We start from the raw sequence: 15,005 nt of genomic DNA on the forward strand, positions 1-15,005 counted from the left end.
CAACCAGGGCATCCTGACAATGGATGATTTTGATTTTTAAGAAACAGTACATATTATTACATCCTGATACATTTTCTAAATAATCAGCATGCTTTCCCTCATAATCAAAGGTAACGCTACATCTCTTTTTATTTTGAACAAGCTGTTAGGGCCTCATATCTTACTATGAATGGGATTTTTTAAGAAGGACTTAAAACCTTCAAAAATTAAGAGCAAGAGATAAGAAACATAATAAATATGGTGGAGGTGGACCTTGAGCAAGTTATTTAACTGCTGCAAGCCATAACTCCCTGTAAACTGGGTGATAATAATGCATATTATATATGGGATTGTTGAGGATTAAATGACATAACATATAAAAAGTGCTCAGTACACTCCCTGCACACTGTAGCTGCTCTGCCACAATTACTGCCAGAAAAGGAAGAGAGAAACATCAGGTGACAGGTTTGAAAAGGGATACTACTGAACAACAACAACAACAACAAAATGTCAGGAGGGAAAGAAATTATCTTTTTAAGATATCTTTCAAATACCTAGTATCCATCCAGATAAACGTTTTCCAAGCACTTGATAGATTCCTGTAACTAACCTTTCCTGTTTGGCCAGCCTACAGACCTCCAGACTCTACCCTGTTTCCCCATTCTGTCTCAGCTTTATACCAGGAAAAGGGCTTTCTCAGAATATAGTGTAAGTTAAAGACAAAAGGCATCACAGAACTTTTTCTCAGAATAGAATAATGGGCCTCTAAGTGACAGACATCTTTGCTATAGAAATCATGCAGACCCTTCAAAAAGGTCACATGGTGAAATGTTTGAGAACTGCTGTTTTAGTGTAAGAGCTTCCTAATGATGAGATCACCCCATTTTAGTGCCCATTTTTGTTTAGTGACTGAACAAAGAGCCTCCAAATAAATGGTTCTGGAAATTACCCCATTAATGCAGTGTGTCCCGTGATTTATGTATGATAGTACCTGTCCTTTATGTAGTTTTTGCTCTGTTGTTACATTTCTGAAAATAAAGCAAGTGTTCTCTGTTAATTTGCTTGTGATTCCAGAATACATTAAGATGGCAGATCACTACGTGCCAGTACCAGGAGGTCCAAACAACAACAACTATGCAAATGTGGAATTAATTCTCGATATTGCTAAAAGGATCCCAGTGCAAGTAAGAGATGCCAGCGTCTCCTTGAAAACCAAATTCAGCCTTTTAAAAAAAATTTTTTTTTATTGGAGTCTAGTTGATTTAAAATGTTGTATTCATTCTTGCTGTACAGCAAAGTGAATCAGTTATACGTATACATGTATCCACTCTTAATGTTAAGATTCTTTTCCCATATAGGTCATTACAGAGTATTGAGAAGAGTTCCCTATGCCAAATTCAGCCATTTTACCCCCCATTAGGGCACAAGGGGGTAGCCAGTGCAGAACCATTAATTTTATATGAAGCATCTTTGTTGCACATTGTTTTTGTTTGTTTTGTTTTTTTAAGCTCTTTATTGGAATATAGTTGCTTTACACTCTTGTACCAGCTTTTGAGGTACACCAAAGTGAATCAGCTGTATTTATACATATATCCCCATATCCCCTCCCTCCCATGACTCCCTCCCACCCTCCCTGTCCTGGCCCTCTAAGGCATCGCCCATCATCGAGTTGATCTCCCTTTGTTACACAGCAACTTCCCACTAGCTATCTATTTTACAGTTGGTAGTTTAAATATGTCTATGCTACTCTATCACTTCATCCCAGCTTCCCCTTCACCACCCCCCCACCCCCAGCCCCGTGTGCTCAAGTCCATTCTCTACATCTGCATCTTTATTCTTGCCCTGTCACTGGGTTCATCAGTACCATTTTTTTAGGTTCCATATATATGAGTTAGCATACGGTATTTGTTTTTCTCTTTCTGGCTTACTTTGCTCTGTATGACAGTCTCTAGGTCTGTCCACCTCGTTACATGTGGTTCACTTTCATTCCTTTTTTATGGCTGAGTAATATTCCATTGTATATTTGTGCCACATTTTCTTTATCCATTCATCTGTTGATGGGCATTTAGGTTGCTTCCATGTCTTGGCTATTGTAAATAGTGCTGCAATAAACATTATGGTACATGTTTCTTTTTGGATTATGGTTTTCTCTGGGTATATGCCCAGTAGTGGGATTACTGGGTCATATGGTAGTTCCATTTTCAGTTTTTTAAGGAACCTCCAAACTTTTCCATAGTGTCTGTACCAGCTTACATTCCCACCAACAGTGCAGGAGAGTTCCCTTTTCTCCACACCCTCTCCAACATTTATTGTTTCTAGATTTTGTGATGATGGCCATTCTGACTGGTGTGAGGTGATACCTCATTGTGGCTTTGACTTGCATTTCTCTAATGATTAGTGATGTTGAGCATCTTTTCATGTGTTTGTTAGCCATCTGAATATCTTCTTTGGAGAAATGTCTATTTAGGTCTTCTGCCCATTTGTGGATTGGGTTATTTGCTTTTTTGGTATTAAGCTGCATGAGCTGCTTGTATATTCTGGAGATGAATCCTTTGTCCGTTGCTTCATTGGCAAGTATTTTCTCCCATTCTGCCATTCTGAGGGTTGTCTTGTTTATGGTTTCTTTCGCTGTGCAAAAGCTTTTAAGTTTCATTAGGTGCCATTTGTATTTCTTGATTTTATTTCCATTATTCTAGGAGGTGGGTCAAAAAGGATCTTGCTTTGAAGTATGTCATAGAGTGTTCTGCCTATGTTTTCCTCTAGGAGTTTTATAATGTCTGGCCTTACATGTAGGTCTTTAATCCATTTTGAGTTTATTTTTGTGTATGGTGTTAGGAAGTGTTCTAATTTCATTCTTTTACATGTTGCTGTCCAATTTTCCCAGCACCACTTATTGAAGAGGCTTTTTTCCATTGTATATTCTTACCTCCTTTGTCAAAGATAAGGTGCCCGTATGTGCTTGGATTTACCTCTGGGTTCTCTATTCTGTTCCATTGATCTTCCTTTCTGTTTTTGTGCCAGTACCATACTGTCTTGATCACTGTAGCCTTGTAGTATAGTTTGAAGTCAGGAAGCCTAATTCCACCAACTCTGTCTTTCCTTCTCAAGATTGCTTTGGCTATTTGGGGTCTTTTGTGTTTCCCTACAAATCATAAGATTTCTTGTTCTAGTTCTGTGAAAAATGCCATTGGTAATTTGATAGGGATTGCATTGAATCTGTCATTTGCTTTGGGTAGGATAGTCATTTTCACAATGTTGATTCTTCCAAACCAAGAACATGGTATGTCCCTCCATCTGTTTGTATCGTCTTTGATTTATTTCATCAGTGTCTTATAGTTTTCTGTGTACAGGCCTTTTGCCTCCTTAGGCAGGTTTATTCCTAGGTATTTTATTCTTTTTTTGCAATGGCAAATGGGAGCGTTTCCTTAATTTCTCTTTCTGCTCTTTCATTGTTAGCATATAGGAATGCAAGAGATTTCTGTGCATTAATTTTATATCCTGCTACTTTACTAAATTCATCAGTTAGTGCTTGCAGTTTTCTGGTAGAATCTTTAGTGTTTTCTGTGTGTAATATCATGTCATCTGCAAAGGGTGACAATTTTACTTCTTCTTTTCCAATTTGGATTCCTTTTATTTCTTTTTCTTCTCTGATTGCTGTGGCTAAAACTTCCAAAACTATGTTAAATAGTAATGGTGAGAGTGGATACCCTTGTCTTGTCTCTCTTCTTAGAGGGAATGCTTTCAGTTTTTCACCATTTAGAACAATGTTGGCTGTTGGTTTGTCATGTATGGCCTTTATTATGTTGAAGGAATTTCCTTCTATGCCCACTTTCTGGAGAATTTTTATTATAAATGGATGTTGCATTTTGTAAAAAGCTTTTTCTGCGTCTATTGAGATGATCATATGGTTTTTATCCTTCAGTTTGTTAATGTGATGTATCACATTGATTGATTTGTGTATATTGAAGAATCCTTGCATTCCAGGGATAAACCCCACTTGATCATGATGTATGGTCTTTTTCATGTGCTGTTGGATTCTGTTAGCTAGTAATTTGTTGAGGATTTTTGCATCTGTATTCATCAGTGATATTGGCCTGTCATTTTCTTTTTCTGTGACATCTTTGCCTGGTTTTGGTATCCGGGTGATGGTGGCCTCGTAGAATGAGTTTGGGAATGTTCCTCCTTCTGCTATATTTTGGAAGAGTTTGAGAAGGATAGGTGTTAGCTCTTCTCTAAATGTTTGGTAGAATTCGCCTGTGAATCCTTCTGGCACTGGGCTTTTGTTTGTTGGGAGATTTTTAATCACAGTCTCAATTTCCGTACTTGTGATTGGTCTGTGCATATTTTCTATTTTTTCCTGGTTCAGTCTTGGAAGATTGTACTTTTCTAAGAATGTATCCATTTCTTCCAGGTTATCCCATTTATTGGCATATAGTTGCTTGTAGTAGTCTCTCATGATCTTTTGTATTTCTGTGGTGTCTGTTGTTACTTCTCCTTTTTCATTTCTAATTCTGTTGATTTGTGTCTTCTCCCTTTGTTTCCTGATGAGGCTGGCTAATGGTTTATCAATTTTGTTTAGCTTCTCAAAGAACCAGCTTTTAGTTTTATTGATCTTTGCTGTTGTTTCCTTTCTTTCTTTTTCATTTATTTCTGATCTGATCTTTATGATTTCTTTCCTTCTGCTCACTTTGGGGCTTTTTTGTTCTTCTTTCTCTAATTGTTTTAGGTGTGAAGTTAGGTTGTTTATTTGATATATTTCTTGTTTCTTGAGGTGGGACTGTATTGCTATAAACATCCCTCTTAGAACTGCTTTTGCTGCATCCCATAGGTTTTGGGTTGTTGTGTTTTCATTGTCATTTGTTTCTAGGTATTTTTTGATTTCCTCTTTTATTTCTTCATTGATTTCTTGGTTGTTTAATAGTGAATTGTTTAGCCTCCATGTATTTGTATTTTTTACAGTTTTTTTCAGGTAATTGATATCTAGTGTCATGGCATTGTGGTTAGAGAAAATGCCTGATACGATTTCAGTTTTCTTGAATTTACCAAGGCTTGATTTGTGACCCAAGGTGTGGTCTATCCTGGAGAATGTCCCTTGTGCACTCGAGAAGAAAGTGTATTCTGTAGTTTTTGGATGGCATGTCCTATAAATATCAAGTCAGGTTGGTCTAATGTGTCATTTAAAGCTTGTGTTTCCTTATTTATTTTCTGTTTGGATGATCTGTCCATTGATGTAAGTGGGGTGTTATAAAGTCTCCTACTGTTATTGTGTTACTGTCGGTTTCCCCTTTTATGGCTGTTAGCATTTGCCTTATGTATTGAGGTGCTCCCATGTTGGGTGCATAGATATTTACAATTGTTATATCTTCTTGGATTGTTCCCTTGATCATTATGTAGTGTCCTTCCTTGTCTCTTGTAATAGCCTTTACTTTAAAGTCTAATTTGTCTGATAATAGTATTGCTACTCCAGCTTTCTTTTGACTTCCATTTGCATGGAATATCTTTTTCCATCTGCTTACTTGCAGACTATATGTGTCCCATGGTCTGAAGTGGGTTTCTTGTAGACAGCATATATAAGCGTCTTGTTTTTGTATCCATTCAGCCAGTCTGTGTCTTTTGGTTGGAGCATTTAATCCATTTATATTTAAAGTGATTATTGACATGTATGTTCCTATTACCATTTTCTTAATTGTTTTGGGTTTGTTTTTGTAGGTCCTTTCCTTCTCTTGTGTTTCCTGCTTAGAAAAGTTCCTTTAGCAGTTGTTGTAAGGCTAGTTTGGTGGTGCTGAATTCTCTTAACTTTTGCTTGTCTGTAAAGCTTTTGATTTCTCTGTCGAATCTGAATGAGAGTCTTATTGGGTGGAGATTTCTTGGCTGTAGGTTTTTCTCTCTCAGGACTTTCAGTGTATCCTGCCACTCCCTTCTGGCCTGCAGAGTTTCTGCAGAAAGGTCAGCTGGTATCCTTATGGGTTTTCCCTTATATGTTATTTGTTGCTTTTCTCTTGCTCCTCTTAATATTTTTTCTTTGTGTTTAATTGTTGTTAGTTTGATTAATATGTGCCTCATTGTATTTCTCCTTGGGTTTATTCTGTATGGGACTCTCTGTGCTTCTTGGACTTATTTATTTCCTTTTCCATGTTGGGGAAGTTTTCCACTATAACCTCTTGAAATATTTTCTCAGACCCTTTCTTTTTTCCTTCTTCTTCTGGGATGCCTATGATTCGAATGTTGGTGTGCTTAATGTTGTCACCAAGGTCTCTGAGACTGTCTTCCATTCTTTTTATTCTTTTTTCTCTTTCCTGCTCTGTGGCAGTTATTTCCCCCATTCTATCTTCCAACTCACTTATTCGTTCTTCTGCCTCAGTTATTCTGCTGTTTATAGCATCTAGAGTATTTTTAATTTATTTTGTTGTCCATTACTGTTTGTTTGCTCTTTAGTTCTTCTGAGTCCTTATGAACTGTTTCTTGTATTTTCTCTATTTTGTTATCGAGATTTTGGATCTTCTTTACTATCATTACTCTGAATTCTTTTTCAGGCAATTTTCTTATTTCCTCTTCATTTATTTGGTCTTGTGTATTTTTACTTTGTTCCTTCATCTGTGACATATTTTTTTATTGTCTCATTTTCCCCCCACTTTGGATGGGCGGGATTGTGTTCTTGTCCCACTGGGTATTTGGCCTGAGGTTTCAAGCACTGGAGTTTGTAGGCTGTTGAGTATAGCTGGGTCTTGGTGTTGAGGTGAGAACCTCTGGGAGACTTCACTCTGATGAATATTCCCTGGGAACTGGGTTTCCCTGTTAGTCCAGTGTTTTGGACTCAGAGCTCCCACCTGAGGAGCTCAGGCCTGACCCCGGGTTTGTGAATCAAGATCCCACAAGCCGTGTGGGGCAGGAAAATGAAAAAAATGAAAAAAAAAAAAAAAAAAAAAAAAGGAGAACAGCAGAACAATAGCAAGATTAAAAATATGATAAGAATAGGAAACTAACAGATGTGTTACAAAAAATTAAAAAAATAAAATATATGGCGCAACAACTGGAAGGTAGAACAACTTCAATAGCCAAAGAGAGGAGGTGGGAAAAAAAAAAGAAAAAAAGCCAGAAAAGGCCTTGGCTGTGGGGGCGTGGTGGGGTAGGGGGTGGGGTTAGGCATTGGGCAGGCCTACCCATAGAAAAGGCCCTGGGGGTGGTGGGGAATGAGGCTTAGGCCCAATGCGGCAGAGGGGCCCAGGAAGTCATCTGGTCCGGAGGGCAAAGGACTGGGTCCAGGTACCCAGCAGGATCCCTGGGCCCGAGTTGGTGGGAGAAATGTAGGCACCTCCCCCATGTCCTCCAATCTCAGAGGGTCCCTCTCCCTTGCGTTCTCTTCTTCCTCAACCCCTCCCTCCTGTTCCCCTAGGACCCTCACACCTGGAGGGGGCACTGGAAGGCAGGGGACCAGACTCTGATGCCCAACAGGCTTCCTAGGGCCAACTGGGCTAGGGTAATGCCTGCAGCACTTCCTCAGATCTCCCAGTCTCGTAGGGTCCCTGTACGCCTCTCTTCCTGTCCCCCACCCCCCACTCTCCTAGGTCCCAAGCAGCTGGAGGGGGCCCTGGAGTGTGAAAGACCAGGTCCGTGAGCCTAGCAGGCTTCCCAGGGCTAGTGGGCAGGGGAAATACCTTCCCCGCCTCCCTTGATCCTCCAATCCTAGAAGGCCCCCTCCCCTGCTCGCCTCTTCTCTTCTCCCCTGCTTTCCTCCTACACCCCTAGGACCAGTGAGACCTAGAGGGGCCCCTGAGGGACCGAAGACCAGATCTGGGGGCGCAACAGGCCTCCTGGTGCCAAATGGGTAGGGAGATTTCCTGCATTATCTCCCCTGATCCTCTGGTCCTGTAAGGTCCCCCTCACCACTATCTGCCTCTCTTCCTTTTCCCCTCTCCTCCCTCCCTCCCACGCCTGTCCAACCCACTCAGCCGGAGAGGGCCCCAGAGACCAAGACCAGACTCAGGAGCCCAGCAGGCCCGCCAGGCCCAAGTGAGCAGAGGAAAGGTCCGCCGCACCTCTCCTGGTCCTCTGCTCCTGGAACGTCCCACTACCGGTCTGCCTCTCTTCCTCTTCCCCTGCCACGCTCCTACGCCCCGGGACCAGTGCATCTGGAAGGGGACCCTAGAGAGTTGGAGACCAGGCCCAGGAGCCCACCAGGCTTCCTGGGCCAGTGGGCAGCGGAGATGCCTTCCACTCCTCCCCGATCCTCTGATCCCAGAGGGTCCCTCCCCTCTTCCACCTCTCTTCTTCTCCCCCCATCGCTTCCCTCCTGTACTTCTAGAACCAACAGCCCAGAGGGGCCTTGGAAGGTAGAGGACCCACCCGGAAGAAATACGTGGCGCACCTCCCCTATCCTTCTGACCTGGAGAAATCCCTTCCCACCCCCACTGTCTGCCTCTCTCGCCTCCCTGTACCCTGATCTCAAAGTCCCCACCCCCACCAGTCCACCTCTCCACCTCCTCGCCCCTCCTCCCTCCCTCCCACACCCTCAGGACCCAGACAGTCTGGAGGGGACCTTGGAGGGCGGAGGACCCTGCTGGGGAGCCCAGTAGGCTCCCAAGCCCGGGAGCTCAGCAGGCCTCCTGGCCTCCTGGGCGGGAGCAACCCAGTTGTGTTTTCGGATCTCCCCAGCCTCCAAGGGTCTCTCCAGGCGGGAACCTGCCGCCTCACCCAGCCACCCCTCCAAGGGTGCCAGTCCCGTCTGGCTTCCCCTTCCCCACCTCCCTGACTTCCCCCAGGTCCTACCTGGTTGCTCTGGGGTTCCTCCGGTCTCCTTGGACCTCAGGTCCCCTGATGGCTTCTGGCAGCCGATCTATTTGTGGGGAGACACGATCTCTGCGTCTTCCCACGCTGCCATCTTGACTCCATCCCCCATGTTGCACATTGTTAAAAGCCTTTATATAGGATATAATAGACAGGGAAAGGAAAGGTGGGAAGAATGGAGTGAATCAACATAAAGTAAACATAATCCAAACAAGAGGTTTGTAAGGGTCTTTCACAGGTTATTCTATCCATTTCACCTTCAGACCTCCTAGTAAGTAAAAGTTGTCTATTTCCATTGGAATATACTCTTAGTCTGGAATATGGTAGTGTAGGAGGAGATTGTTTCTCCCCTATCACATTGTGTTAGGGAGTTTAGGGTAAGTGTCTTAAAGCCCAAAGAGAAAAAAATCTCGGGATTTGTATGGCAGTCTAACCACTAGATATAAAAGTAGAGTTGGGTGGCCAAAGTAATTCAACCTGTGGAAGAAAACCAGCATTTTTAGAAGAGGCTCTACAGTGCCTAGTTGAAAGGCAATGAACTGAGTTTCCTAAAGAGCAACAATATTAGCTGGATCTTAATATCAGTCTCAACTGATTTTTGAGCTCTTCCAAGGTTTTACCACAATGGACTGCTTATTGTTGTTCTGTAAAAAGTTTGCCAAGAATCAGGCACAGAAGCTGAATTAGACATTAGGCTTCAGTGGAGCTGCTGTACCTCATGGAGCAGGGCCAGTCTTGATAGAAAGTGATACAGTTTATCATGTTCTTTTTAGTATGTATTTTAAGAGTGAATCATATTGTGTTCCCTGGTAGGCAGTTTGGGCTGGCTGGGGTCATGCTTCTGAGAATCCCAAGCTCCCAGAACTTCTTTTGAAAAATGGGATCGCCTTCATGGGTAAGCCTTTCTGACATACTATTCCTGTATTTCTGTTTCTCTGTCATTTTTGCCCATATTCTCCTTCATATTCTGCTTTTCTTCTCTTTAGCATGCACTGGGCTCCTATTTTTTCATCAGTCAGCAGCTCTCAGAGTAACCCTTTTCTTCATTTCCTTTTTTTTTTTTTTTTAACTCTTCATTGTTTCTTATACCCTGCATCTTGATTGTGTTTTTTCTCCCTGGGTTCTTTTTTATGAGATATGGAGGGGGCTCTGATTTCCAGAACACTGGCCTTTAAAAACTTTACCATTAACATTAAGAGGGCATGTGGAGAAAGGACCTATATTTGTATAGAGAAGATAATTCAATACTTAGGATATGCTGGCAGTGTGCCCTTAAAAATGAATCATTTCTTTCACATTTAAGCATATAGGTTAAATTTCTATAAGTGAGAGCTATTTCTTCTGCTCTCCTATACAGAGAGAAAATTTGAGGTTATATAGCTCAAAGTGTTTCTGTCTCTGTCCCTGTAATGATGATTATACTTTGTAAAGCCTATTAAAAATAAATCTTCCTTTTGGGTTTCCATAAGACCCAGGAGAATATAATATTTTAGACTTGACCTCCAAAACTTTATTGTCCTTATTTCAGGATATTGGTTAAAAAAAAAAGTCTTTGTTAATCTGGTAAAGTTGGATCATGACAGATGATGAAATCAGAGTTAGATTTGTCAGGAATTTAATTCAAAATATATTTATATCTATTGAATTCTCAGTGTATGCAAAAAATTACTACATTCGGTTCTATAAAGAGTACAAAGATGAGCCAAAACATAGTCCCCATAGTCAAGTTTGTGATGCCGACAATATGTGCTGTAGGGGATACAAGACAAATACAAAAATGATTATATGAAAGACAAAATACATGTGACAGAAACGAGGCCAGAATGTTACAGTTGGGGTTCTTTTCTTGTTTTGTTTTCAGGTCCTCCAAGCCAGGCCATGTGGGCTTTGGGGGATAAGATTGCATCTTCCATAGTGGCTCAAACTGCAGGTATCCCAACTCTTCCATGGAGTGGCAGTGGTAAGAAATTATTTCTTGTCTGTATCTTAAAGTGCAGAGAATCTCAGTAGGATATTTGGGACTGTGGTCTTGGGGCTTAAGTCTGCTTTAAAATGTATTGGATATTTGATAGAAATAGAATACAAGTTAATTAATGGTATCTTGTATCTCCTGGCTTACCTATGATTTCATCATGTCCTAGGAATGTAAATTTTGTACCAGGTATATAGATGCTAAATTGTAATGTAAATGATCTTAGGACTTAATTTGGAGAAACTCTGAGAAAACTTATCTGGTTCTATGGATTCAGATGTACTCTGGGTAGGCTGGAATCTTCCTTAGAGATGGACTTCTTAGGTGGAATAGGCCTTTGAACCTGCCTGGAAGGTGACTGGAATTACTAAGAAAAAGCTAAAACCTACCTACTCAGATGTTTGCCTGCCAGTATTTTCTTCTTCTTCTTCTTTTTGTTTTGTTTTGTTTTGTTTATCCTGTCTTTATTTTTAAAATTCTATATTGGAGTATAGTTGATTAACAATGTTGTGTTAGTTTCAGGTGTTATACAGCAGTGATTTAGTTACATATATACATGTATCTATTCTTTTTTGCCAGTATTTTCTTGATGTGAGCCCACAATCTATTGATCATTTGTTTTGCCTGTTTAATACCATTCAACGTCTCATATGCCCTTGGTGCAGAAAAATGAGGTCAATAATCAACCTTTCTTTCAGACATGCAGAAGGATGAATTTTTTCTAAAAATGATTTACTCTTGACAAATCCCTTGAAGAGTGCCTTGTGAATTATTATAGCTGATAACAATATGAACTTCTATTTTTTTGGTACTCAAGCACAGGAAGCAAACATACACTAAAACCTCTTCTGAGTGGGCACTACCATTGTCTTGAGTCAGAACAGATTTGAGCTCATATTACTCTGGCTCTCCAGGGGGATTGCAATATCCTCTCCAGACCTGCTGGGTCAAATAGTTTAAAATAAAAGGTTGAATTTGTTCCTGTTTGAATGAAGAGGCTATACCATTCCCTTTGTGGCTAAGTACAGGGACATTCAGGGAGTATGGAATCATGACTCTGTTGAGGCCAATAAAACCGCCATTGCCATTTCCAAGGGCTCATAAAGATTGAATTATTTCTCAGACCTCTGGCCCTGGAGCAGGCCTGAACACACAAATCGAAGCTATTTTGCCTGCTGAATTTCTGTGAGAAGTCTGATGTGCTTTTTTGTTTGTTTGTTTTGTCGTGTATGTCCTTGCATTTTTTTAAGTTGCTTTTTGTTAGCTCTTCTGGCTTTTTCCAGCAACAGAACCCAAGTGGCCAGGTCTTGCTTTAGGTAAATCCTGCTAACACCAAGGACTGATCAGGGTTTTATGGTATCCTTTTTTTCTCCCATCTACCCTCAATTTTGGATAAATACGAGAGCATTTTAAAGAAGGTATAAGCAGGGAGTTACCTGGTGGTCCAGTGGTTAGGACCTTTCACTGCCATGGGCCCACGTTTAATCCCTGGTTGGGGAACTAAGATTTTGCAAGCCATGTGACTCAGGCAAAAAAAAAAAAGGGGGGGAAAATAAAGAAGTTATAAGCAGAAAATGGATAAGAACAGAAGCTCTTGTAGCTGTTTTTAAGTCTCTGTTATCTATTGCAGGTCTTTGTGTGGACTGGCACGAAAATGATTTTTCAAAACATATCTTACATGTTCCTCAGGAACTGTATGAAAAAGGTTGTGTGCAGGATGTGGATGATGGGCTGCAGGTAAGTTACTAACTCTAGGGAGTGATATTTCTCAGCGGACCACTTATAAGTCCCAAATATGGGGACGTGGAGTGGAGCCTGGTTCATGATATGCACCCATGATGGCATTAGGGTTGTGAGACCAGGAAGGTGTAGTTGATAGAATGGGGAAGTGACCTGTGTTTCATGAAAATAATTTAAATTTGTTTTGCAGCAAGCAGTTCACTGGGACAGAACATTTCTTAGATGGTTAAATCAGAGCTTTAAGAAGGTTCTGATTCTCTTCTCTACCACCTGTTAGTATTTGTATGTGTACAGAGGAAGTCGGGGCAAACAACACTTTTTGCCCTGCTTGGGTTCAGAACCAAGAAGCCAGGCAGAGAGAGATCAAAATGTCAGCTTTATTATGAATAGAGATGATGGTGAAAATGGTTTAAGTGTGTAGCAATAATGAGATTCATAAACCGAACGTCAGTTAAGCAGGCTTACTCACTGGTTCCTAGTGATATGAATAACCACAGAGACAGAGCTTTTGCTGTTCAGGTTATCGTATGACTGAAAGCTGACAAAGAGCATATGTTCTTTGTAGTGGGCTGATCCCAAAGAGGAAAAGGCTGAGCTATACATGCTCCGTTTCTCCTTCCGAACTGACCAATCACAGATTTCATTCTTTTTCCCTTGGGGAGGAGTGAGGGAGGGAGCTGATAGAGGCTGAAGCTATTATTCTTATTATTGTCTGTCCATGTAGAAACATGAGCCCAAGCAAAAGGAGATCATCTCTCCAGCATTACTTTTTCCTTCTTCGTAGTTCTCTCCAGCTTGTTCCCCTTTCGCTTTTTAACCAGTTGGAAGTGTCAGTTGTGACTCCAGGGAGATGATGGAAAGAGGCTGTATTTTAGAAAAACACACTACTCTTGTTTGACTTGTATGTAATAAATTCAGGAGGAAAACTGAGTGCTCAACTAATTTTGCTCTCTTGTGTGCATTTCAAGTTAAGTGTCCTGTAATCTCCTTAATGAGAAGAATTAATATTTCTAATTGAATTGTTAATGCTACATTCTGTTTGCTGTAATTTGCAAAAGAGTAGAAGCCCTTTGTAGGGAATTAGCTATTTTGCTTATCAGTTAAAATTCCTTTTTTTCCTGGTTATAATTATAAACATAAAATTTTCTGATAGAAGCCACTATGGAAAACAATTTGGAGGTTCCTTAAAAAACTACAAATAGAACTACCATATGATCCAGTCATCCCACTCCTGGGCATATACCCAAAGAAAACCATAATCCCAAAAGAAACTTGTACCATAATGTTTATTGCAGCACTCTTTACAATAGCCAGGACATGGAAGCAACCTAAATGCCCATCAACAAATGAGTGGATACAGAAGATGTGGCATATATACACAATGGAATATTACTCAGCTATAAAAAGGGATGAGATGGAGCTATATGTAATGAGGTGGATAGACCTACAGTCTGTCATACAGAGTGAAGTAAGTCAGAAAGAGAAGGACAAATATTGTATGCTAACTCACATATACGGAATCTAAAAATGGTACTGATGAACTCAGTGACAAGAACAAGGAAGCAGATACAGAGAATGGACTGGAGAACTCGAGGTATGGGAGGGGGCAGGGGGTGAAGGGGAAACTGAGAAGAAGCGAGAGAGTAGCACAGACATATATATACTACCAACTGTAAAATAGTCAGTGGGAAGTTGTTGTATAACAAAGGGAGTCCAACTCGAGGATGGAAGATGCCTTAGAGGACTGGGGCAGGGAGGGTGGGGGGGATTCGAGGGGGCGGGGCGTCAAGGAAGGGAGGGAATATGGGGATATGTGTATAAAAACAGTTGATTGAACCTGGTGTACCCCCAAAAAAATAAAAAAAAAAAAAATTTTCTGATAGAAAATTTGGAAAGTAAGAAAAGAGATGATAAAACCACCCCAATAAGCCCACCATCCAGAGATAAGTCTTGTTAACATATTCATATATTTTCTTCCAGCCTTTTTTGATTCATAGAGTCATATAATGATAATCTTTATTAATAGATTCCCATAAATGTAATTATTATGATAATTATAAAATTAGGGTCTTACTTATACATTGTTTTTGTAATCCTATGTTTTTTTCTACCTATATATAAACATTTTTCTCGTGGCATTAAAATTCTAAAATATTTTAAATGGATAACCTATGCCTAGAGCTTTTATATATTTTTAAAAGGACTGCCTTTTTCTTATATTGTGTGGACAACCCTAATTTTTTAAGTCTTTCCCACATTTGTGGCTGTTTCGTCAATCATTTATCACCCAGTGATTGAGTTCATTGTGCTAATTTTGTTTATAAGCATAGAAGTGAATGGTTAGGAGAATTTAGAAGAGATGTGAGTGAAGGCTTTTCATGCCAAATCTACTGACAAAAATTTAAATTTGAAGTGGTCTTTTTCTGGTGACACATTTTTTAGATATTGTTACAATGTAAACTATAAAAGACTAGAATGTTTTGACAAAGGAATGACTCATTTCTTTTAAACTTTTGGTTAACTTTTCCCC

At 40.4% G+C, this 15,005-nt stretch overlaps 1 protein-coding gene across 10 annotated transcripts in view; it reads left to right on the forward strand.

The window, feature by feature from the left end:
* Nucleotides 1-15,005, forward strand: part of ACACA (acetyl-CoA carboxylase alpha) — a 281,219-nt gene that overhangs the window by 100,769 nt on the left and 165,445 nt on the right. For all 10 annotated transcript variants that reach the window (XR_009049894.1, XM_057714164.1, XM_057714165.1 and 7 more), the window contains 4 exons: nucleotides 1,054-1,163; nucleotides 9,577-9,658; nucleotides 10,625-10,723; nucleotides 12,366-12,472. Coding sequence is in view for 9 of the 10 variants with exons in the window: in XM_057714164.1 (XP_057570147.1) it covers nucleotides 1,054-1,163; nucleotides 9,577-9,658; nucleotides 10,625-10,723; nucleotides 12,366-12,472 (398 nt within the window). In the remaining variant the exon portion in view is untranslated. The remainder of the gene's footprint in view (nucleotides 1-1,053; nucleotides 1,164-9,576; nucleotides 9,659-10,624; nucleotides 10,724-12,365; nucleotides 12,473-15,005) is intronic.

Source organism: Hippopotamus amphibius, chromosome 17 (assembly GCF_030028045.1).
Source record: "Hippopotamus amphibius kiboko isolate mHipAmp2 chromosome 17, mHipAmp2.hap2, whole genome shotgun sequence".
Lineage (NCBI taxonomy): Eukaryota > Metazoa > Chordata > Mammalia > Artiodactyla > Hippopotamidae > Hippopotamus > Hippopotamus amphibius.